Below are 26,975 nucleotides of genomic sequence, written 5' to 3'. Positions count from 1 at the left end.
ACACACACGGTCGCCCGTATGTTGGTAACACTGCTCTTACTACTATTGCTCACTTGCTTAATTGTTTACTGAGGGTCAACTCTGACTCAGACACTCTTCTTGGAGATAAGAATGTAGCAGTGAAAAAAAAAAAAGGACAAAATCCCTGGCTTCTCAGTGCTCCTATTCTCCTGGGGAGAGACAAATAATTTCCAAATAACTGCTGTGGCAGATGATGGAGCGGGGAGAAGAGGGTGCAGGGCTGTGGAAATTGCAGTTGTCAACAGGGAGACGGGAAGGCTACCGAGAAGGAAGGACCTTTAGCAGGCGAGGGAGTGAGGCGCCCAGCTACCTGGGGGAAGGGTGCCCTAGGCAGAGAGAAGGGCAGGTGCAGAGGCACTGAGCCGGGTGCCTGCCCAGCACATTTGAGGAGTAGAAAGACCCTGCAGCTCTCGGCTCGGGTGCAAGCAGAGGAGCATACCGTGGGGTCAGAGAGGGAATGGGGAGGGACAGCAGATTGTGTAGCGCCTTGTGGGGAAATTCATTTATTATTATATTGTATTTTCCCCAAAGCATTTTAAAATAACACGCTCAGCTTTTGCTCTGCTGTCTACACTTTATTGAAATACTACCTTTCTAGTGCTGTGCAGTCTGCTATTCACAGCAGTGGCAGTGCGGTCACAATGGCTACTTGAAAAGCTACATGATTTTAATAGCAGTATTTCTACTCTTAGATTAGTTTATTCTGCAGGATACCTTACTATCGTCATTCTCATCTATTTGCCAGAACTATCTACGTTTTACCAATAATAATTCAATAATTCTTGTGGTTATGATGGTCATTGTATTCACATCAGCCTCAGGATTTATTGACTTCCTCATAACCTTTCTTTTTATTTTGTTTTTAATTGATGCATAATAATTGTCCATATTTATGGGATACAGTGTAGTGGTTTGATACATGTATACATTGTGTTAAAATCAAATCAGGGTATTTAGCATATCCATCACCTCATAATTTATCATTTCTTTGTGGTAAGAATATTCAGAATCCTTTCTTCTACCTATTTTGAAATATACAATACAATATTGTTAACTACTATGCAATAGAATACCAGAACTTAGTCTTCCTACCTGATGGTTACTTTGTATCCATATATGTATATATACCATTTTCAATACTAACAACAATGCTAGTACAAATACTGGTATTTTATGATAGTAATGATATTTCCACCCAGGTGTACTGCTCAATACTGTATATGATGCTGTCTAAAGATTTATGTCATGGCCTCTACTTTCAGGTGACTTCTCTATTATCTTTGAAAAATGCACCAGCAGGGTGAGGAGGATGGTCCAAATTTTAAGGAGAGGGAAGAAAGTTTGAAATATTTGTTAGGGAGAGTGGGAAAGAAGTTGACTCAGGAAAAAATGTGTTTCTGGGATGGCTACTCGTCTGCCCAGATGTGCTCAGGAGCCCAGGTAACCATAAGAGTGTAATTGTGGCTTGTGGATTCTAAGCTCTATATATGGAGAAATAAAGGCAGGGAAGGGCTGCTGGATCGTAGAAAATGGCCTGGAGGCAGGAGGCATAGTAGCATCAGTCAGAGAGGGGAGCTGGCAGGCTTGTTGTACTGGAGAGCAGGGAATGGAGGCCAAGCAGTTTGGAGAGATGGCAACAAGTCCATGGGGAGGAGATGCTGAGATACAGCAGTACAAGGTTATTGGTGATTCATTCACTCAGTAAGTACTTGATGGGCTGAGTGCCCAGACTTGGGTGCCAAATTGCCTGGCTTCAAATTCCAGCTCTGCCACTTTCCAGCCACATGACCTTGAGAACATTACTTGCTCCCTTGTGCTTCCATTTCTCCATCTGTAAAATGGAGAGAGTGATCACATCTACTCCCTAGGTTGGGGGCCAGGTCCCACACATTAGGTATTTCAAATGGTGCCAGACAGAGTCACAGCTCAGTAAACATTAGGTTTGTCATTGTTGGTGGTGGTCTGATGTTTATGATATGCCAGGCAGTGTTTTAGGAGCTGGAGACAAAGCCACAAACAATATCAGGAGTCATTGCACTTATGGAGTTACAGTACAGTAGGAGGAACTGCAATCAAAATGACTCCAGACACTGATGTAAAGGGAAAGTCAAACCTGAGCAGGGGGGCTGTGAGGAGGGCTGCTGCATCAGGAGTCTCTGAGGAAGGGGTGTCTGAGCGGAGCCTGGGCAGTGGGAAGGAGCAGGCGCGTGAAGCCCAGGGTCTGGACCCTTCCAGGCACACGGCACAGGAAGAGCAAAGGCTCTGAGGAGTGTCCACGCCTGGCATTTTCAGAGCACAGGAGGCAGAGCAGCAGACTCCAGCGGGCCTGGGGCAGAGAGCGCAGGGCAGAATCAGGAAGGGAGGCAGAGCTGGGAGCCGAGACCCTGGAGGGCCCAGGGGTCAGTGGTTTCAAACTTGGCCTCACGTTAGCATCACCTGGGGAGTTTTAACAAAGCTACAAGTGCCTGATCCGCCCCTAGAGTCGAGATTTTTGAAAGCTCCCCAGGTGATTCTAAGGCACTGCAGACTTCCAGAACCAAAACTGTGGAATACAGCAAGGGATCTATATGTTGTTCTAATTGCACTGGGCAGGATGGGATATTTGTTTCAGAAAAATCGCTCTGGCTGCTGCATGGAGAATGATCCCTGAGAGTGGAGGAGAGGAGACCACCAGGGATACAGGGTGTGTCCGCCCCCAGGGCAGGGGGTGGTGGCTGGGGAGAGGAGGGCAGAGCTCTCCAGTGAGACTGGCTGGAAGGTTCTGAAGGCGAAAGTGCAAATAAGGGTGGGCCCAAGGTTTTTGGTCTGAGAAGCTGAGTCAGTGGGAAGGAGAAAGTTCTGTGAAGGGGGATGGACAGTTGCACTTAGGACACATGAAGGTGGAGAAAGTTGTTCAATTTCTAAGTAGATAAATGCAGTGTTCACTTGCTTGGAGCTATGGTGGGAACACAGAATGTGAGGTGCCTGGTGGGTCAGTCCCACGAATGCGATGCCTGACAATGGCATGAGGCATGGTGTGACTCAACAATGCTATCTTTGTGTCACAAACAATGTCATAAAAATGATGCTGTTCCACCACTTAGAATGGGGTGGGGTGAAATTGTAAATATTTATATTACACGTGGAAAATGGTAGATCATGTGTTGTTATTTTTGTTAAAAGTTACATTATGACATGTTTGTTCTCTCTTACAAATCACCTAACTTTTGTTATAAGTCACCTAAATCTGTGATAAGTTCACCTTTCTCGGTATTAAGCTTAATTTTCCTCTGTCACCTCAGGTATAAATGGAATGTCTTTATACTTGTGACTTTATGTGGTTAGAGAGTTTAGAGGCTTATCATTCTGCCTTAATAAATTATGATTCCTTATCTGATTATTAACGTATCAGTGTAAATAGAACACATTTTGATATTTGTATGAGCAACAAATGAATTTATTCATTTACCCAGTGCACAGAAGTGAACAATATCAATAGTCACTATTCTAAAGTCCCATGGTTGTTAAAATTTTGACAGGTTAGCATGTTATAGTATTGTTATGTTGAGAATAGCACTCAGCATTGAAGGCATATTAATAGTGATTTAGAGAAGTATAACAATGTAAATGTTATTCCTATAAATACTAGAATCATTTCAGTATAAGGTAGTATGATAATATCAGTTTTTCTGAAATATAATAGGATAATATGACCTCACTTTTCTTTAGAGACAGTCTCCCTCTGTCACCCCACTGGAGTGCAGTGGAGTGATCCCAGCTCACTGCAGCCTTGAACTCTTGGGCTCATGCAATCTTTCTGCCTCAAGCCCTCAAGTACCTAGGGCTACAGATGCATACCACCGCACCTGGCTAATTTTTAAATTTTTTGTAGAGACAGGTATCACTATGTTGCCCAGTCTGGTCTCAAACTCCTGGCCTCAAGCGATCCTTCTGTCTTGGCCTCCCAAAGTGCTGGGATTACAGGTGTGAGCCACCACACGTGGCCAGCCTTTTAAAAGAGTGTAAGTAGAATTCTCCAGATGACTTTTAGATTTCTGGCCTATAAAGCAAGGCATTGTCTACTTGACCTAGGCATGGGAATTATTCCACTTTATTTGGTAACCATGATCCAGTGGAATCTGTTTTTTTTTTTTTTTGTACAAGATCCAGTGTTTTAAAAATGTTTACAGGTCTGGGTAGTTTCACATCTTGTAATATCTGAGATCTAATTTCATCTCTTGTTTATGGGGAAAGCCAGAAGCCAAATTTGTAGTCATTGTTCTTTTCCTCCTTTAAGTCTTCTCAGAATGAATTCCAAGGATTTATGACTTCTTTATTTCTCTTTCCAGATAGTTCAACACTTGAATATTACGAGAGCTTGTGTTCTCATCCAAATTATTATTTCTATTGAAGTTTAGTTCAACACAATTCAGGGTTCTATGTAATAAACTGTTCCCATGTAGATATTTTGATTTACTTCTATAAATATTTTTATAACTGAAAGTGGAGCATCTAAACAATTGCTAAATATTTGTCTAGAATGTGCTTTAGAACAAAGGCTCTGCCAACAACCATCCTTCACTGGTTTTTGGAATGGGCGGCTTTTCCCCAATGAATTTTTTTTTTTCAGTTTGTATTCTCAGCAATAAAGTGATGATAAAATCCAAACAAACAGATTATGATTTTAATATACTTTATTTAAAAATTACACAGTTTTAAATTGGTTTCAATGGTTTCAAGCAGAAGGGACACTGCCTACCACTGCGGTCCCGTTTCTGATGAAGGGCGATTATCATGTGGCAAACTCACATTTGCATGACTGGCAAAGTAAAAAGATAACCTTTTTGTCAACATATCTTTAAGAGTTTATATCACGCACAGTTTAAAATCATGAGATGCTGATGGTTGGACTATATTTCATGTCTCATATGTTGCACCATATTTTGGTTCACAGTTTATCCATGATTTAGCATGCCAAGAGAACATCTCTGTCAGTGTCACCTCGAGAAGAGCATCAAAAGCAGAGGGAGCAGAACAAGGGCCGTCTGGGCCTGGAGACTCAGTGCAGCCCCACACTCCCTCGCGTTCTCCTGCAGGGAGAAGGCAGCGGTTGGTTAGAGTGGAAATGGGCTCCCTGATGCCTTAACCTTTCCAAGCCACGTTGATACCCCAGACCTCTCCCCAGCCTCCAACGTAAGTACTAAATCTTCTGGAACCTAGATGACGTGGGGATGTGGATGTATCTAAATTTCCTCAAGTTAGAGCTGAGAAGATTGGATGTCAGTTTTCAATGCATAAAAGAGTCTAATTACTCTTTGCATACTATTACATACACCAGTCAAGATGTAAAGGGCTAGGGGTAGAGATGTCTGCTGTGACCATATTATAAAAGCAAAATAGGGACCTTCTAATTTTTCCCAGTCAGAATGTAAGTAAAATATCACATCTGAGGGGCCTGATTATTTCCAGCTTGGCTATAGAAAGTTTTATGTGTGTCTTCTTTCTTTTTATTTGGGTAGAGGGAGGCCCTGTTTCCCTGATTCCATAAAATGGAATCATATTATTTACTCCTTTCTCCAGAATACCTCTTTGTGACTTCTTCACTAACTGATGGAAATTTCTCCATTATTCTAGTTCTATTTTATTCAGCTTTTTTCTTATTGATGGTTATTCATTTTATTATTTGTTCTTTACTACTACAGAGTGCTGAATAAAGGTCCTTATCAGCCAGTGATAATTGCCCCTTCCTCTGCCCATGGTAAAGATGCCCAGGAGTAAGGTTGCAGAGCCAAAGGGTATTTTTGCCTTTGATAGACATTTTATCATTATCTGCACTTCCTGATCACCTAGTGACTTATATTTTTCATGCCCTTGGTTTATTTTTACATGTGGTTGCCTGATTTCTTAATTTAAAGAGCACTTTATTATTTGATTTATTTATTTGATTTATAATTTTTTTTCAAGTTCCATAAATTGGCCAATGCCTATGTTTTAAGTTATGTTTTTCCATAAAAAATTATAATTTTCATACAGCTAAATGGATCTGTTTTTCTTCCATAGCTTTTGGTCTTAGATAAAAAGGTCTCACCAATCCTTATAATTTCTTATGAGACTATTTTTTTTTTTTTTTTACCAGTAAGTCTAATCTGTATTCTCCCCATTGAATCAAAACTGTCATATATAAAATTTTTTATTCTGCTTCACTGACCTTATCTTGCCAATTATAGAAACTTAAAGAAAAAAACTACTGATTTTTGTATTTTTATGTGATATCCGGTTACCAAAGCAAACCTTCCTATTAACTCTAGTAGTTTTTACTCTAATGACTTAGTTGTCTACATATGCAGTTCTTGTTTCTAACTGAAGTAATTTTAGTGTTTTTGGATGTTTGTTTGGATTTGTATTTTTTACACAGACTTTCTATTAGAGATCATCATTGAATTTTATTAATGGCCTTTCAGCATTTATTTATATGTTACTGTTGAACTATCTTTTGAATAGAGAAGCAAACATTCTTAATAAATCCCCAGTTCTTATTAGTACTATACTGACTTTAACATCTTTTCTAGGACTTGGATAGTTTAAACAACATTAAAATTAGTTGCTATTTAAAGATGAGATTAAGAGCAGAATATCTTCCCAATCTTCCTATACTAATTGTTCTAGGAAAGGATTTCATTTTGGGGACTGGGGGTGGAGTTAATTTTTACATTTTTATTATTTTTCTAGATTTAAACTTTTTTTTTTGCCTATAGCATTGTGGCAGGTATTCTCTTATAAATCACCTACATCTGTGATAAGTTCACCTTTCTTGGTATTGAGCTTAATTTTTCCCTGAGCATCCCCTTAATTATAAATGCAATGTCTTTACACTTGTGACCTCATGTGTTTAGGGGCTTATCATTCCACCTTCATAAACTATGACTTTTCTTTTTTTTCAGTTTTCTTTATACTAGTCTTCAGAAAGGAGCTATGACTCTTTATCTGATATTAATACTGCCACTTTTGCTTTAAGTGAATTTCTTGTAAATAAAAGTCCGTCTAAAAATAAGCAGGGTAAAATAATTTTAACTTCAATTTAAATTAGTAACCAATTAGGTCAGAGCCACATTGTGTGTGGTAAAATTACAGTACATCCATAATACCCATAATATATTATTATATAATACAGTGTACCCATAATAATGAAGACAGTAAAACATTTTTAAGAAGATATATGAATAGGAAAAGACTACGAAGCATAAACTAAATAACAAGGCATTGAGGGGTTGAAAGTAGAGGACAATTATCTTTTCTAGATCCCTTGCCTAACAGGGATTATTTTCTCTTGAGCAAAATTTCCAGCCGTAGTTCTCTGACCACTGTGAGAGTCTCCTTGTGAATCTGATGAGAAAAGGGAACAGCAACCGTTCTCAGACTTACCTCAGGATGGAAGCCGTGACAGGATTCCGGACGCCTTCTGATCTTCTGGGCCTTTAAACGTTCACACTTAAGGGATTCATTATGTTGACTGTAGTTAAGGCATGTTTCCCAAGAATTACTTTTACTGCTCTGCATTTCACTGGTCAAAATTTGGCACAAAATTCTCTTAACAACTCCTCTCTCTCCAACAGCGGGAAGGGTGTAATTTTCTCCTTTCTAATATTTCTCCCCCAGGTTTCCTTACTCTCCATCCCCCTTACCGGATTCAGCAGCCGCGACAGGACCTGCACACAAAAGGATATACCTGATTTCAATGGGCGCCATGGTGATGGGGGCCACGGACTCACAGAGGCAGCTGCTGTCCACCACCACCATGAACAGGTTGCTGCTTGGGATCTGCTGGATGACAAAGGACCTGTTGGGACAAGAGGCAGAAAGACAGTGAGGGGTCAGTTACCATCCCTGAATTGAAGAGCCACGAGGAAGACTTCTCCTCCAGGTGGTAGCAACTATCATATTTTGTAAAGTAAATTTTAGAAATGGCTTGACTATGCTAAAGTTGCCGCTCTTCACTTACCAATATCAAGCTTCACTGAGAAAACAATGGCTATGACTATTGTATGCAGCTCACACAACTCAGTTTGGAAAGACTGGAGTTTTCTGTGCACACAACATAGGAAAATCAGAGTTGGCTAAATCACCTCAGTTTCCACAGTTTAAGGGGTTAGGCTTTTCTAAGCCTAATTTCCTTTTCCCAGAGCCTAAAAATTACCTAAAAGTGCATTTGATGTTCCTCTAGGTGGAGTTCTCTCTCCTCCACCCCTCAAGGATAGACGGAAACTATGTCATACCAATGGCAAAGGAGGTAGTGAACTCCCTAGACCCCACCTGTACCACTTTGCCCAATGTCTGCCTGGAATAGAGGAGCAAAGTTGTGAATGAAATTAATGCTAGTCAGTTGGAAGGTCCCACCCTCTCAAAGTCCATGTTCCATACAGAAGTAAGCAGCTCTGACATTCTGGATCCATTAAGACATCGAGTCCCATGCAAGTAAGCTTGATGGCGCCTCCTTCTCCCACTACCCAACGCATTGAAGTGACAAAGTAATGCCACCATAAAAATACTACTAACTCTTTGAAGGAAAAAATTAAAGATAAAAAATCTCACATTCTTCCAGAGCCAACAGATCAGCTAAATATTTAGCCCCAGGCTTAGATCCCTTATCACATAACTTTTTATGGTATTTCACTAAATTCAGGTAAATAGATATTAACGTAAAAATAGAATTTAACCTAACAAAGTTGTCAATGGCTCAGTAAGTTTTATCTTCATTCATCTTTCTCTCAATAAATTCGTTATATTCTCTAGAGTATATAACCATGGTGAACTAAAAATCATACAATGAAGAAAAATCCTTTTACTTTGTGGGAAATTATAAAGAAAGAAAAAGGACCCTCCCCCTTTTTATTCACCTGCTACCACCTCATATGTTGAATTATTCAAGAATGCCTCTGAGACTACAACTCAGTTGGCTTCCTTTCTACAAATGCCCAATGCCCATTCATCTAATATCCTTCAGTTATGTTCGTTTTCTTTGTCCATAGTAGGGAACAGGGCATGCCACCGCTCAAAGATGTTTCCTCAATGCCTGAACCACTATCCACACTCCGGGTTACTACTCTGGAGAAAAATATTCAACCTTGCTAAATTAAAAAAAAAAAAAAAATCTCTGCTTTACCTCCTTCCCTCTTTAACATTAGATCCTTTCTTGCCTGTGCAAGGACATTGCTCCACAGCAGTTGGCCTCTTGTTGATGGATTATGCCCATCAACATACAAATATCCTACCTGAGACAACTCTCAGCAGAGAACCAATGCTTTCCACCTTGGAGGCAGGTTAACAGAGTCTCAAAGAAAAGTGCAAAACCAAGAGCACACAACTCTCTGAAGAACAAATAGCTGACTACAAGATTAAGCCAAATGAATCTACTCAATGAACAGGAAAGGAGAAAGAGATGAAAATATGAAATAGAAGATCCAAAGGGAAAAAAATATTTTCTAGATTTAAGAAAAATCCTATCCTCTGCATTGAAAGGGCTTATTCAAGCCTTAGTGAAACTTCAGATCATCAAAGATACAGCCCAATCCTAAAAGCTTCTCTAGAAACAAATTATTTAAAAAGGAATGAGAATGAAATCAACTTCTCAAAGGGAGTACTGAGATGAAGAAACAGAGCAACATATTTAAAGTTTTGAGGGAACAGAAAAAAGGAAGTCAAAGGTATTATATGTTAGTATCCAGGGAAAAACAGATTCTATGTAACTGTGGATATTTATAGAAAATTATGTTTTATAACTTAGGAATAACTACTGAAAAAATATATAAAAATGAAAACTTGATCAAAGATAACATGATAAATTAAACACACACACATAAGACTGCCGGTATAAGCCTAAAATTATCATTACTAATCACAATAAATGTGAGGTTGTTAGATTAAAAGGTATTTTGGGGTTTACAAAAATACCAACATTATGCTGTTTGCTACAGGCACTCCCAAAACAGAATGACATGGGAGGAGGAAAAAAATAAATCAGAAAAATGCTAACAATAAAACAAGTTTAGTAATATTCTTATACAAATATTCATAGTGAAAAATATGTAAAATGTAATAAATAAAACAACTTGTATTTGAAAACAGTGGAATCCACTAACAAGATACGACATGGTTCTTTATGTATGTAGTCACACCCTGATAGAAATACCAAAAGGGATTGCTGAAAGAAGGATCTATTAAAAATGTGGAGCAAAAACTCTTCAGATCTAACAACAGAGAATACTAGTTATTTTCAAACACAGGGAACTGCAACACATACCAAAGAGCCAACAGCATCAATTACACGTTCTCCTTTTATGGTAGAGTATAATTAGAGATTCATGGCAAAAAGATATATACAGTGAAAATTAAAAGTTAAAAAACAAATTTCATCAGTCCTTGAGCATTTGAGAACTTCCCAGAATCCAGTTTGTGCAGTATCACCTTATTTACTTTTAGTGGAAAAAAGAAGGTTGCAAATAGTGGAACTAAGTTTTGAATCAAGAAGCTGGAAAAATAAGAACATAGACCTACACCTGTATCCCTATGCATGGCCTTCCCTCTCGTCCATTGAATTGAGTATGATGTCCCTCTACAAACCCCATCTCTCAGGCTTCTGCAAGGATGTGACTGATGGTGGAGAAGAGACAAGTGGCCATTGCACAAATGGTTCCCCTCATCTGCTAGTCTTTCCCTGCAGTTGACATACTTGCTGTCACATCTCCCATCTTAGGAAAAACAAAACTCATTCCTGACCTTCCCCCCAGCTACTGCCCTGTTTCTCTGCCTTCCTTTATAGTACAAATCCTACATAGAATTATCTACAATCTGTCTCCCTCTGTCCTTCCTTGTACCTCTCCTGCCTTCACAAATCCACTCCAACAAGGCCGTAGTCCCTACTGCTCCATCTGAATCTGTTCTTGCCAAGGACACCAATGGCTTCACCACCTTTCCCCTGCCTCCCCTGCCCTCCTTCCTCCTGACTTGCTCACTGTCTGTCCTTCACAATACACTGCAGTTTCCACAGCAACAAGGCTGCATCTGACTGCCCAAGGCTGTCGGTTATCTCCAGCACACAGGGCTGTGCCCAGGACCGAGCAGACTCTCAGTAAATATTTGTGGAAGCAATGATAGAATTCGTAATGATAAAAGCAGCAGAAGAAAACGCAAATAAAACTGTGAAGATAATCAACAGAATCAAACTCTGGGTTAAAAAAATATTAACATGAATCTACTTTTGGTACTCCTGATCAAGAAAGAAGCCACAAAGTAATATTATGACCCAAAAGATACAGGGGTATTTTAAACATTTTTGGTGACCATTATGTATACCATTGCAAACAGTTTGAAAACTTTGAGACAACACACCTTTGGGGATAAAGTGTAAATTATCTACATTTGGCCAAGCTATAAAAATCATGAGCAGACCAATTGCCATGAACAAAACTGAAATGCTCATTGAGAATCTACCCCCAGGTGAATGCCACCAAATCACCAGAAGAACAGATATTGCTGTGTTCATAGAAAACCCACACGAACCCACTGACCAACTATTAGAACTAATAAAAGAACTCAGCAAGCTGACTAGTTACATAATCCGCATATAAAACCACAGCCTGACACTGGCAATAGCCAATGAAAAATATTTATGAAATAAAGAACCATTGATAGTATCAATCATCACTATAAAATTCTCAAGAATAAATCTAGGAAAACATGGGCCTTCATGAAGAAAATGAAGAACATAAAAAGACAACCTAAAAACTGGAGAGAAGTATACAGTTTGGAAGGGAGCACTCATATTTTAAAGATGTCGTTTCTCCCCTAATTAACCTTTCGATTCAAAGCAATCGCAATCAAAATTCCAACTGGACTTTGGATCGAATTTGAGACAATGATTCTAAGATTCTTTTAGAAGGGTCAATATAAAGAATAGTCTAGACATTTATAAAAATTGGGTTTTATAAAAGGGAAGGGAAAGTGCTTGCCCTACCTAATAACAAAACCAATGACACAATTCACAGAAAAGGAAACACAGATGGAAAACAAATAGGTGAAAAGGGACTCAATCTCAGTAAAAATTAGAGAAATACAGATGAAAATGAAAATGATGATTTTACTAGCAGATTGGTAAAACTTAAAATCCATGATAATAGCAAATGAAGAAAGTCTGAAGAAGTAAATACTGTTCTACACCACTGGTGGGGGAGTAAATGTTTACAGCTACGATGAGGACAATTTGTTATTATCACAGTGGAAATCATTTGGATTCTATTTTTTCTTTAGTTTTATTTCTCAGTAAGAGAAACTAATGTTCTGTGCTCAGGAACCCAAGAAGTCATGTATAAAGATGTTCTTGGTAGCAGTGTTCATTGCCAGCACCTGTACCTGAATGCCCACCAACAGGGGAATGATTAAATAAGCAAGAGCATGTCCACTGTGTGGTCGACTAGGTAGCAGGTGAAAGGGTAAGGAGGTTTCTACTGTCATGAAAGGATAGCCAAGACGTAGTAAGTGGGAAAATAATGTCATATTTAAAAATATTGTCAAATATTTAAGAATATTATTTAAATATTTAATATCAAATATTTAGGAATATTTATTTAAGAATATTTAACCCTGCTACAGAGAAAAAGACAAACAAATGAGATGGATAAAATTCATCAGACGTATTAGGTATAAATAGCAAATACGTAAGTGAACCATGACTCACATTAGATATAGACTAAATGGACCAAACAAGTAGAGCATAGGCGAGTTGAACACAAATAAAAAAGGATGAACGTATGAAGTGTCTTCCTATAGAAAAGAAGGAATGTAGAGACCAAGTAAAATTAAATAAATTAAATTCATAAGGCACAGATCCTGTCATCTCCAGAGTGCTAGCTCTCACCTATGTCATTCTTAAATTAACTCACTGGCAACACCCCTTCTCTGCCCAGGATACACAGATAAATGCCAGGGCTGCTCAGCAGGCTGCAGGCAAGCTACCAACTTGACCTCGCATCTCTCCAATAAGACAAGTGTGCACTGGCTGCAGGCACCCTCTGCCTGCTGAGCCCCCATTCCTGGCTGAGGACCCTCAAGTCTGCTCCTCCTAGCCATGCCATCAGCGGGGGAGACAGCAGGAGAGGGTGAGGGGAAGCAAAAACAAGGGCAGGGAAAGGAAGGGGAGATGGGAGAGGGATGAGGAGAATGTAGGAACACTGAGTAGCACAGGGTGTGGGGAAGGCGGGGGTCCTTGCACCCACTTTCTTTCCCCCTGCTTCCAGCTGATCTTTTAAGTGAATTCTATCAGCCAAGTGATTTGGGCATATTAGTTTGCCTGTGAGCTTTTTTGTTCTGTGACCACTATGATAACTTTCCTGCTAAATATTTGGCATGTATGCATAAAGTGAGCACAAAACAAGACGCACTCTGTAGGTTCTTTCTTTCTCTCTCTATATAATGGAGGTGTTATGCTAGGGCAAGGAGTATTGATTTGCTCCTTTTACAAAGAAAAAACTGAAACTCAAAGAGGATAAATAAACTCTTAACAGCCGCTATATGAATAAGACAAAATTCCTCCCATTTTGCAGATGCAGAAACAGGAAGCTAAGTAACTTCCTAGAGTAACTGGGGCAGAGGTAAGGTTCAGACCCAAAGCTGCAGACCTCAGAGCCCAGGCTCACGTGCTCGGCAACCACAAGCAGCAGATTTTGTGTCTTGTCACGCTCCTTGACGGTAGACTTAGAGCAATCACTCAATACAGACACTTAATGACAACAAATGCAAGATATCATTTTTAACACATTTACCATGAAAGCCCCACAGCAAAATTCCCCTCTTTCTTTCCCAAATCCTAGGAGATGAAAAGCCTGCATGCAGCTACACTGAAGAGGAGAAAAGCCACCCCCTACAAAGGATTTGCCAGCGGAAAGATTAACTGCTTTTCCATATTTTAAAGACTTACTGTCTGCTTATTAACATGGTGCTTCGGAGGGGCCTGGGCAATGTTAGCTGTACATTTATGTGTACAATGTGTATTTATGGCCCAGGGTGCAGGGTTGAACTTCATAAAACACACCTCCCTCCAGCTGGGCCCAGCAGCCAGGCTGACATCACACTGCAAAGGGTCTGTGGCCTGGCGGGTTTGCCTGGGGGCCAGAAAAGGCAAGGAGGGAAATGCCTCCGCGGAGAATCACGGCCGGTTGTTTCGAAGCAGGGATAGGTCAAAATGCGTGAAATAAACTAGGTCCTCAAGGGAAAGGGAGTGAGGAAGAGGGAAGCAATTTTGATGTGTCCATTGCCGGAACTGAAATAACCCAGGCCTCCCTTTCCCATTCACTACAGACCGAGAAAGAACTGGAGGGAAAAAGATGATGCGATTTCAAGACAGCCTCCCCGGCAAGAGAGACTCCTTACCGTGCACTATCTTCTGAGAGGGGCTTTGCTAACCACACGACGAAAGCGATCATGATGCTTCTCTAATGCTCACCCTGAACAAACTTGCAGAATAGGGAGGAACCCAGGATAAGATTCCCAGAGGACCCCAGGATTGCACATCCGGAGAACTCGGTTGGCTGGCCTTTCATTAAATGGATGTGAAACTGTGCCTCGAAAAATAATTGGGCAGGATAGAATCTTAAACTGTTTGGAACCTAGGCTGAGGTCTTTTACCCTTTATAGACTTTCACCCTTTATAGATTTTCCAGATTTTATCCAAAGATAAAATGAAAGACACAGGGAACTATTTACATGTGGTGCTGATCCTGTTCTATATTGCACTATTCTCCAGTTGGATCGGGTACCAAACTATGGCTCTCCATCGGGATCCTGTCCTCCTTGGAGGTAGGAAGATGCTCTGTCCCCCACCGGCCCCGCCCCAGCAAGCACTAGCCTTCCCCACACTGACTCAGGCCCGTGAGTTGTAGAGAGCAAACGTTTGGTGACTGTTTAAATTCAAACTAAAAATTAAATATTGAGGACGTGTTCTAATCTAGCACAACTCTGTGGCCATGCTATGGAAGAGGAAAGACCAGCACCTCCTCAAGCTCAGCCCAAACAAGGTAACAGGAGGAATAGCACTGCCTCATCTGCTCAACCCAGAAAAGTGACAGGCCTGGTAATTTTATAGGTGAATCACTTTAGTATGTCAAGGCACAAGTAGTTCTCAAATATTTAAACTGTTTCAGAGCACAGGAAAAGAAGGAAATATTTCAAATTCATCTTATGATGAATAATAATATAAAACCTGACCAATTTTATATAAAAAACTACAAATAATCTCTCCCTATGATTACTGATGCAGTGATCTTCAATGAAATGCAATAACTAGACTTGAGCAGGACGTTGAAAAAGTGAAACAGCATGCTCCACTGAGGATTAACCTAGGAATGCAAGTGAACAAGCTTGTTGAGTTGTTCTGGCTTAACAGAAATCGAAACATGAAACAATTCTTTCCCTTTCTCCTTCTCTCTTTCTTGTTTCGTCTCTGTTTTCAACTCTACTGTGTTGATTTATTGCTTTCTCACCTCTAAATGACATCGTGTATAGCTTCCATAACTTTCTGAATACTTTAGGCAAATAAAATTAGTATAGTCTAGTTCAATACTCTAATCTCATATCTAGTTCAAACCTCACACCATCCTTCCTCTAAGCGTCCAGGTTCTAGTTTCTGCAGAACTAGAAGAAATTAGTTTGGGGTCAGGCAAACAGAGCAGCAAAGAGGAAAACATTCTCTACTCACCAGGCCATGGTGTGGTTCTCCCACCACAGCTTGTTTCCTTACACTGATTGGCCTTTGGAATCAGCTGTGTGGCCCAGCACCGGAATGTTGGTTCTCTGTGAGGTTATCATGGATTCTGCAGAGGACCTAGAGCTCTTCAACACCGCCCCCCAACTTGACCAGCCATGCAGCTCCTACCGTCAGAAGTTACTCCACAACCTCTTGGCCTTGGGATAGACCTCACCTGGAGGCAGTCCTCTTGTTGGGTTTCAGCCAGATGGCCAAGGACAGCTGTCTTCCCTGTTGTCCCCAGACACCTGGGAAACACTCACATCTTTGTCTGGCCCAGCCGTGGCTGCTTCAGTGCTGCACCTCCTCAAGTCTTGCCCTCCCCTCCAGTCCTCTTTCCCCTGCTCCGATGGGCACAAGGACACATCAGTACACCTGCGCCTGGCAGACATTCAACCAGTGCTGGACTTCCTTCTTTCAGGTACTCCCAAAATACAGAAGAGGGTCTCCTGGAGCTGCGGTCCCCAACCCCTGGGCTGCAGACCGGTACTAGTCAGGCCTGTTAGGAAACAGGCCGCACAGCAGGAGGTAAGCAGCGGGCGAGCGAAGGAAGCTTCATCTGTATTTACAGCTGCTCCCCATCACTCACATCACCACCTACACTCCACCTCCTTTCAGATCAGTGGCGGCATCAGATTCTCATAGGAGCACGAACCCTACTATAAACTGCCAATGGAGGGATCTAGGCTTTGCGCTCCTTATGAAATCTAATGCCTGATGATCTGAGGTGGAGCTGAGGCAGTGATGCTAGTGCTGGGGAGCGGCTGCAGATACAGATTATCATTAGCAGAGAGATTTGACTGCACAATAAATGTAATGCGCTTGAATCATCCCAAAACCATCCCCCACATCCTGTCCAGGGAAAAACTGTCTGCCATGAAACTAGTCCCTGGTGCCAAAAGGGTTGGGGACCACTGTCCTGGAGAATTCCCCACAGCCCATCTGGCGCCCAGCAGGAAAAAGCGACTGCTGGAGGGAAATACCTCTTTCTACAAACACTGACGCTCTTGTTAGGCCCCCATCAGTCTTCAGATGATACACTAAAGGTGGGTCCAGTTTCTAACCCAAATAAGCTTGGGGGTGGGGCTGGGGGAGGGTTCTCAACTCTCTCTTTAGTGCCAGCTAAATGGCCGTTCTCTCTAGAACCTGCAGTGCGCAGTGTGTCTCTCTGTCTTCCCCTAAATCTGGGACCACAAGAAATCTCCACTTGACATCCAGGTCGCATCCGCCCAGTAAATCCGTTCGCGTGAGACACCCTGCACAGAACTGGAAAAGAGCCCGTGCTGCAGGTGCCTAAAAGACGTTGACAGAAATCTCAGCCCTGAAAACAGTCCTTAAAGGAGTAGAAAGAGGCACTCGTTTGGGAGTCAAATTTAGCATCCTGTTTCAGGATAAAACACTCAGGGCAGTCTGATTAGAGTTGGAAGAAGGCTAGGAGGCTCACTCTCCCCTCTGTTATTTATCCCTGTTCGATAAGTGCCAGCCTATGAAATTGAAGCAGAGAAAAGAGGGATGATTGGCTGTTGGAACAAAGGAGGTATTCACAGGTACCTAAAACCCACCCCTGCCCCATCCCCACCATCCCATTTCCCCGTATCTGTTAATGGTGTCACCCTCCAGCCAGTCACACAGCCAGAGATCGTGGAGTGACTCGCAACCCTTCCCTCTCTGAACATTGCCCTGCCCTAATTTGACTATTTCCCTAATACCCCTCACACTCATCCTTCCATCGCCACCCCCAGGGCCAGCTCTGTGGGCCTGAGACCAGTGTAGGTGCACAGAGACCTGCTCTCAGAAGGGCTTGTCCCTTGGAGTTTACTGCTCTGCAGGCAGGGCCATCCTGAAATTCTTAATTTTATCTTCAAATTTCTTTTACAAGTGAAGTACAAGGGACAATGGAGCATGCACAGGGATGGGGGGAGGGTGTGAGAAGGGGGTGGCTGGAGCCTCACCTCTTGCAAAGTCCCACCTCCCACCAGCACCCCCCAGGAAGGGCTCTCAGCTGCCTCTCCTCCTGCTCCCAAATCGGTAACCACAGCCTCCTCCACCCCCTGACCTGCCCCTGGAAGGGCCTGGGCCAGGCTTGGGGAGGTTGAGGCTTGGTGTAGCTGGCAGAACCACGGCACATTCAGCGGGTGACTTAGCAGGAGTGACTCTGTTGTCCACCCTGATCCTGGTACCAAGTATTTCCTGGTGTGAAGATTGAAATCCCCTGGGGCAGGCCACCACAAATAGGGGCAGTGAGCTCCTGGGAAGGCGAGATTGAGTCCCTTCCTCCAGCCAGGACAGGGCAGGCACCTCAGGCCAGTGGCGAGCGGGAAGGAGAACGCTGCAGCCTGTGAGCTGCACACCCCACCAAGTAACCCGGGCACAGACACGGGGTGCCAGTGAGCGTCTGAGCTTGCCCAGGGAGTATTCCTTTGTCTGAAGGAGCACAATACTAAAAGAGCAAATAAAAAATATCATGGCTGGTTAAGAGAGACCAGAAAGAAGACAGAAAGAAGGAAAAAGTTTTACCTTCCTTTCATGACACTTTTTTTCCTGCTTTTTAAACAGCCTACCTACATTTTCATTTTTTTAGCCTGGCAAATGATGAAGCCAACCCTGTCAACTCACATCATTGCTGGCATACTTTCCAACCGGTCTTGCATGGCCCATTCTGGAGGTGGCGTAGTCCTTCCCAAGGGCAAGGCTGATCACTCCATCCCTCGTTTTACACCTTTCCACAGCCCCCGGGCAGATATCTGATTGTCTGCATTCAGTGAAACAAATAAGGCCCTTTAAGATCCACCTGGCCCTCCCTCCAGCCTAATGTGTTCAAGTTCAACTGCCCCAAGCCGCCTTCCTTCCCAATGTGCAGGCACGCTGACCTACCCCTGAGTCCCGGAACACACTGTGCTGCTTCTCCCACAAAGCTGAGACCCAGGCAGAGCTCTAATTCTCAGCCTTAGTTGCTCATTGGAATCACCCAGGGAGATTTCGGTTTGTTTCTTTGTTTTGCATTATTATTTTCAACTGATGACCACACTTAAAATGAATTACATTAGAATCCCTGCAGGAAGGACCAAGGCATCATATTCTTTTTAAGATTCTAGAGTGATTCCAATGTTCTGCTGAGGCTGAGACCTCCTGGTCTGCAATCATGCTTCTCAACTTTAACACGCTTACTAGCAACCTGAGGATTTTGTTGAAATCCAAATTGTGCTCAGCGGGTCTAGGATGGGGCCAGTGATCCTGCCTTTCTCACCTCCTACCAGCTACTCTTGATGCTGTTGGTTCAGGGACCTGCAAGGCTCTGAGTGCTGAAGCTACCTCCTCCCATACCCTTAGGGAACCCCGATTCAGTTCTGAAAGAATTATTAAACACCACTTTCACCATGAAGCTCTCCTTCACAGAAGGAAATATGTCCTCCTTCATTCTCCCATGACACGCGGAAGGTGCCTGTATCACCCATATAAAATACATACTCTGCTCTATGCATGGGGAATTAAGTGCTCACAGCTATTTTCCATCCTTGTACCACCACACTGGAAATGGCTGGAAGGATAGACACCAACACTCTAGGCTACAGGAAAGACAGCCTGAAAACCATGAGCTTTGGAACATGCAGAAAGTCCTCTTTTGAGAATTCAGGGGAACACATGGAAGAGTTATCCTCTAGGGCAGCTAAAAGCGAGATCCAAAAAGAGGCCTCTGTGGGTGTCAGACAGGAGGTTCAGGTCACACACACATTAAGAAGCCATGAACAAAACAAAGAAGAAAACAAACAATGGTTTCCCAATAGGAACCCAGATCAAAAGTCAAGAGGACAGATGCTTCCAATTTCAGGAGTTGATTGGCCACCAAGCTGCTGCTCCCCCAAGACCCCTCAGTGTATACTATAGGGTGGTGGTAGCAGGAATTGATTTATTCAGCAACATAATACAGTGGGATAAGCCAGCTAGTGGCTTCCCTCCCTCTATATCTTTCTCTAGATAACCAGACAGTTATCTTGTTTTTTTAAGTTGAGTAATTTTGCCTCCTACTAGATTTCTGAGAGTGACATAGGTCTCCTTTATTTTTGTTTCCTACACATCAGCTCAGTACTAAAGCTCACTGAATAACAATGGAAAAAGAGGGAAGGTAAAAGTATAATCCAAAGTAGCACAAGTCCCTGGCAAATGAGTTTTACAGACTATAGCACAGGTTTAAGCTGCACAGCATTTTTGTTTATTCTCCTAACTCTTCAAGGTCCTCTCTGTTTCTGGTTGATTTCAGAAAAAAGAGGGCTCTGCCTGACCATCTGTAGAAGTTTCTCTTTGACATCCAATGTCCTATTTGGTACCAATATCCTATTCTCCTGCAGGACTCCACCCTTCCTCCAGGCAGCCCAGGTGCTTCTGAGGGGCTGACCCTGCCCAGACACACCAGCCGGGCCTGAGCTCATTGGTACAATTCCTTCCCCGGGAGGAAGCAAAGGGTTTCCATATGAGTATTGGACCTAAGTTGGTCCAATCAGACTGAAATCCAAAACTCTTATCTCTACCCCCAACATATGAATGAGAACCAGGAAGCTTTCAGGCTGGCAGCTGTCCTGTGCTAAAGAATGGAAATGCCTACTGGGAAACGCATACAGAAAACCTGGGTCTTGGTCCTAACCTTTGGGAAACTAGAGTGAGCCTTACCTGAAGCCCACATCTCAACTTTTCCCTTTATTGTTTGAGTTGAGCTTTCTGTCACTAGTAAATGAAAGGATATTAGGTGATATGCTTCTAAGTTCCATATGATGGCCATTACATTGCCTGTACCCTGCAGGTGGCCTGAAGGAGCTGAGCCCCTTGAAATCATGTGCATGGCTCACACCAGGTGTACCTTGGATGGCGAGCCAAGGACCAGACTGGCATAGCCTCTCCTGCTCCATTTCACTAGTGTGGGAAATGTGCTGTGTTTTCACAGCTAAGTGCTAAGATTAAATGGGACCAGCATATTCTCTTTGTTATATTTATTTATTCAAAAATGTATACAATGGACACATTATGGAATTCCATTTGTGACTTGCTGATGGGGAGAGCACACAAAGAGCCGGGATGATGCTTTGTCTGCAGGGCTGTGTCCCATGGTGGTATTTATTATATTGTAGACAGAATGCATCAATAAAAGCCATCATAATGACTTCCACTCATCCTCGGCCCATCAAGGATTTGTTGCGATTTATGGTGCCGACCCAGAACTTGAAAGCAACTTGGGCAGGAAGTTCTTTGGCATTGTCAGCCCAGGGCAGGTGGCAAGGAATGGTATTTTGTGTTTGAAATTGGGCGGGGGGGGGGGGGGGGAGCACCATAGAATGAAAAGCAAGAGGGACCCAGTTTTCTTTTCTTATCCCAGAGGAAGAGAATCTCAAAAGAGCTGACAACAAAAGATATCTTCAAAACTTGGCTACAATTTTCGCTTTTCAAAGTTGTTTCTTTTTTTACTAGGGTCTTCCGTAAATCTTCTTAATTATGACATGAACCATTTTTCTTCTAATCCCTTAAGAAGGGTAAGGAATTTGTTAAATATTTTCACTGAAACTATTAGTGTCTTTTCTTATAAATAAGGACAATAATAGCTAACATTTATCGAGTGTTTACTTAATACCAAGCGCTTTTCTAAGCAGTTCCCCTTTAATCTCAACACCAACTCAAAGAAATACCATTATCTCCATTTTATAGATGAAAACATTCAAGTTGAGAAGTTAAACAACTTTCCCAAATCCTAAAAACCGTCGAGTATCAAAGTATCAAAATTCTACAAAGCTAAGCCTGCTCAACTCCAACCTTTGTTTCAGCCATCACATTTGAGTGTAACTGACCACCACCATCACCAGGACCACGGCCACCAAGACCAAGACAGTCTTCACACTCTACACCAAGCACTCACGCTGTGCAGGCCTGATGTGAAGGCCATTTACCTAAAGCTGACTCATTTCACAGCTCTGTGAGGCAGGTAACGTTATTCCCAAGTTACAGAAAAGACACCTGAGGCATAGAGAATGTCAGTGACTTGGTCCCATTTTCGTTTAAAGACAGCACAGGTAATAGGTGATCAGAGCCGTGATCTGGATTCAAGCTATCAGACTTTGGAGCCTGCCATCTCACCCGTCAGGCAACAAAATCTCACATGGACTCGTGTCTGGGCAACAGTGCTGCAACAATTCTCTGATAAACAGAATAGAGAATCTGTCCCTAGATCAAAGGGGCAAGTTTACACTACCTTGAACTCACAGTTCTAATCTTATACGTTCTAACTTGACACTGTCTTCCACAATCCCCATGCGAATTGTTGGGTTCATTTAGCAAAATAGAACAGAATGAGAATGAACCATCAGGAAGCCTGAATAAAAGTGTACCCTCACATTGTGTAAGGAATTCACCGGCGAGTTAAACATCGACTCTTAAATGATCTGGCAAAGTCAAATTCTGATCAATGATTGCTTTCTGAAAGGTTGGACATCTTGCTTTACATGAAAAAGGCATTTTTGTCCAGTATACTATGTTAAGGGCAAGAAAACAATTGAGCTAAGTATGAGGCTAGTTTTGCATAGAAAAAAGACAGAAAGGAAGTATAACATCATTTAAATGTTGATACTATACTTCTGCTTATTGCCATTTTACAGAGGAAGTAAATTGCTTGAAGTTACAGAGCTAATAAGACACAGAGCTAATAAGACACTGGATTCAAACCCAGGACATCTGGCTTCACAGCCTGAGAACGTAAATTTTTGCCTCTTAGTTCTGAATGGTGATGTAGCACATAATTTTGACTTTATTCTTTACACAATTCTCTATTTTTCAGTTTTCTACAATGAGTAGGAATTACATTTTAATGAAAACCAAGAGCTATGGAATTATAACTTTCTATTCTTTAGATCATATCTATATATCTCTGTATATATTAAATATTTAGAGAACTAAGTCTCAGCGATCAGCATTTTACTGGATAGTCTCAGTAGCTAACCACCAGAAAAACTAAAATCAGAGTGAAATTCCTCCAAGATCATTAATCGAAAGAACAAGCAAATGTCTCCTTAGTGGCCTTGCTGTTCTCTCCCCTGTGCTAAATTTGACTGTGAGTACCCTCCCACTCCCAAAAGGAGCCCTCTCTACACTATCAGTTTTAACACTGCCTGATCTACAGTTGGAGCTCAATACACTTTTTTGGTTGAAATAACAGCTGAATGCTTGCCTTCTTATTTTGACTCTATCTAAGCTGTCTGAATAATATATCTTTTAGTTTTGAAATTAATGTCCCAGAGAAATAGACAAATCACGTAATTTGCAATCTCTTGGGATCTGACTTCTGAAACCAATGCTGCCAATAATTCCCACCCCTATTCAACAGTCCCTTATCATGATGAAGCATGATTATTCACTTTGAATAGTGTAAGTACTACAGTGGAGACCTACAGCCGGGCGGAGTTTCAAGAGAGACAGATGTATTCCAGAAACACTGTATGAAAGGCAATGTTTTAGATGTTTTTTATTAGTGTTCCCATGGATTTTTGTGATGATTGGTAATATACTCTAACACAGGGAAAAAAAGTTTCCCACAACAAATATCAGAACTGTTCTCTCATTCAGTGTACTTGATCCACACAGAGAATATCCATATGGAATAAATGGAAGAATAAAATGAAGAAGGTGGGAGATAAAAGGGGTGCTGGAAAGCTGACTGGTTCAGAAGTCAGTGGAGTTGCATCAAACTCCCATTTGAAATTAATGTGCAAAAACGCCCTGAGACATGTCCTGTTCCTGCTTTCATCCTTAGCTTTCCCATCTCAAAAGTGATTTCTAAGATCCCTTCCCAATATAATATTCTAAGATACTTGGCTTCCACATCATTGCTTTTTCCTCACAAAAAAATCCTCAAATTTCTCCAGGCTAACAGGTTTGGGTTAGCTGTTACCTGTATCCTTCCCTTTCCATTAGTTCCCTAGGTTGCCAACCCTCTCTTTTTGGTCAGGGGGAGGTCTTGACTTTGTGATTTTTCTCAAATTTTGTTTTCTTTTAAATTGACAATTTATAATTGTATATATTTATGGGCTGCACAGTGATGTTATTATTTATGAATATAATGTGGAAAAGTGAAATAAAGCTCATTAGCATATCCATCACCTCAAATACTTATCATTTGAAATTTACTTTCTTAGCAAGTTGGAAATGTACAATACGTTATTATTAACTACATTCACCACGCTGTAAAATAGATCTCAAAGAAACCTTAATCCTCCTGTCTAACTGAGACTTTGTATCTTTTGACCAACATTGCCCCATCCCCCACCCCCAGCCTCTGTAACCGCCATTCTACTTTCCATTTCTATGAGTTTGATTGTTTCAGATTCCACACATAAATGAGAACATGCAGAATTTGTCTTTCTGTGCCTGGTTTATTTCATGTAGCATAATGTTCTCCAATTCCATCTATGTTGTTGCAAATGACATAATTTCCCTCTTTTTTAAGGCTGAATAGTATTCCATTGTGTGTATATACCACATTTTCTTTTTTCATTCATCTGTTGATAAACACCTAGGTTGATTCCATAACTGAATATTGCTGCAAAAAACATGGGAGTGCAAACATCTCTTTGACAAACTGATTTCAAATCTTTTGGATAAATACCCAGAAGTGGAATTGCTAATCATATGGTAATTCTATTTTTAGTTTTTTGAGGAAACTCCATACAGTTTTCCATAATGGCTATACTAATTTACATTCCCATCAACACGGTGCAAGGGTTTGCTTTTCTCCACATCCTTGCCAACATTTGTTATCCTTTGTCTTTTTGATAGTAGCCATTCTGGCTGGTGTGAGATGATATCTGATGGTGGTTTTAATTTGTATTTCCCTAATGATTAGCAATGTTGAACATTGTTTCATTTATCTGTTGGCCATTTGTATGTCTTCTTTTGAGAAGTGTCTATTCATGTCCTTGCCCATTTTTTAATTTTTTGTTTTCATGCTATTGAATTGTTTGAATTCCATATATATTTTGGATATTAACCCCTTATCTGATGTATGGATTACAAACATTTTCTCTCAATCTGTAGGTTGTCTCTTCACACTGTTAACTGTTTCCTTTGCTGTGCAGAGCTTTTTAGTGTGATAGAATCCCATTTGTCTGTATTTTCTTTTATTGCCTGTGCTTTGGGGTCAAATCCAAAAAATCATTGCCCAGATCAAGTGTAGTTTTTGTGTTTCCATATACTAATAATGAACTATCCAAAAAGAAAATCAAGAGGACAATCCCATTTACAATACCTACAAAAAATAATAAAATACATAGGAATAAATTCCACCAAGGAGGCAGAAAACCTATACGCTGAAAACTACAAAACGTTGATGAAAGAAATTGAAGACGACACAAATAAATGGAAAGATATCCTGTGTTCCTGCATTGGAAAAACTAATATTGTTAAGATGTCCATTCTACCCAAAGTGATCTATAGATTTCATGCAATATCTATCAAAATTCCAATGTCATTTTTCACAGAAATAGATAAAATAATCCTACAATTCATAAGGATGCATCAAAAATCCTGAATAGACAAGGCAATCATGAGCAAAAAAGAACAAAGCTGGAGACATCATACTACCTTATTTCTAACTGTACTACAAAGCTATAGTAATTAAAACAGCATGGTTCTAGCAAAAGAATAGACACATCTACCAATGGAACAGAATATAGAGCCCAGAAATGAACCTATGCATGTACGATCAATTGATATTTTGATAAACATACCAAGAACACACAATGGGAAAAGGATAGTCTCTTCAATAAGTGGTGCTGGGAAAACTGGATATGCACTTGCAAAATAATGAAACTGGACCCTCATCTCACACTATATAGAAAAATCAACTCAAAATGTATTAAAGACTTACATGTAAAACCAGAAACTATAAAACTGCTAAAAGAAAACATATGGGAAAAAGTGACATGACATTGTTCTGGGCAATGATTTTTTTTTTTTTTTTTGGATTTGACACAAAACCTCTTTAATTAGCATTTTTCTAACATAAAAAAGAGTTGTTTAGACTCCATAAGTTAAAATTCAAAAATTCATACATGTAACACCTGGATACCATTTCTAACTAATACAGAGAAATTCTATACATGGTCAAGAGAAAAGCTTTAAGGAATAAATACTATATCCCAGAGCTAGAGGTAAAAATGAAACAGATTCTCCTTTTAAATCTTAAAACCAAGCCACCAAAAGAGCCAAGGTAACCTACTGGTAATTTAAATGCATGCTATAATCAAACTTAACATTCTCCAGAGGAATATAATAAAATTGAAGACATCTATTAAGACAATGTATCATCCACAATATCCAGAATACAAAAATTACTATACATGTGAAGAAACATGTACAGTCATAGTGTCACATAATAAAATGTGACAAAATAGTCAAGAGAAAAATAAGTCACTAAAAATGAACCAACATATGACCTAGATGTTAGAATTAGTAGATGAGTATTAATAGATAGCATTATATCTTATAATGTATTATATTAGATAATATAGTATATCTTATAATAAATATGTTAATGAACCTAAAAAACACAGATATAATGGGCTAAAAAGTGGGAGGAATTTCAGTATAAATATAGAAAATATATGAAAGAAACAAAAGCAAATCCTAAAACAGAATAAAATAGCTGAAATCTAAAATTCATTAAATGTTATAAAAACAGATTGGATACAATAAAAGAAAGGATCAGTAAAGATGAGGTCAGATCATAGAAATCATACAAATTGGAGAACAGAGAAAGAGAAAAAATGAGTGAAACACAAATGAACAAAACCTCAATAAGCATTAAAACAGTACTAAGTAGTGTAAAAAACATGTATTTAGAATCTGAGAGTTGAGTAAAGAGAGAATGGGTCAGAAAATACATTGAAGAAATACTGGCTAGTCTAAAATGAGAGAGAGGAGTTGGGAGTATATTGTCATAGGTAAGTACACTACACAAGAACAAAATTAATATTATTTGAAGGCAGACCATGAGAAATTAAAGATGCACATTATAAATCTTGGTGCAACCAATAAAAAAATCCAAAAAAGGTATAAATAATAAGATAATATTAGAAAAAATGAATTCATAAAATAGTCAATATAAAACAAGGCATAAAGAAAGAAACACAAAAGAGGACAACCAAAGAGA

General features: G+C 40.6%; 1 protein-coding gene across 1 annotated transcript in view; it reads right to left on the bottom strand.

Moving 5' to 3' along the window:
- Window positions 1–4,676: 4,676 nt before the first annotated feature.
- CACNA2D3 (calcium voltage-gated channel auxiliary subunit alpha2delta 3) overlaps window positions 4,677–26,975 on the bottom strand; it is an 850,367-nt gene continuing 828,068 nt past the window's right edge. Inside the window, exons 36-38 of the mRNA XM_069473712.1 lie at window positions 7,725–7,837; window positions 7,423–7,505; window positions 4,677–5,090 (exon numbers count right to left, since the gene is read on the bottom strand). Coding sequence (XP_069329813.1) covers window positions 4,998–5,090; window positions 7,423–7,505; window positions 7,725–7,837 — 289 coding nt within the window. The 3' untranslated portion in view covers window positions 4,677–4,997. The remainder of the gene's footprint in view (window positions 5,091–7,422; window positions 7,506–7,724; window positions 7,838–26,975) is intronic.

This window comes from Eulemur rufifrons, chromosome 7 (assembly GCF_041146395.1).
Source record: "Eulemur rufifrons isolate Redbay chromosome 7, OSU_ERuf_1, whole genome shotgun sequence".
Taxonomy (NCBI): Eukaryota; Metazoa; Chordata; class Mammalia; order Primates; family Lemuridae; genus Eulemur; species Eulemur rufifrons.
Note: the sequence above shows the minus strand (reverse complement) of the source record. Positions and strands in the feature narration are given on the sequence as shown.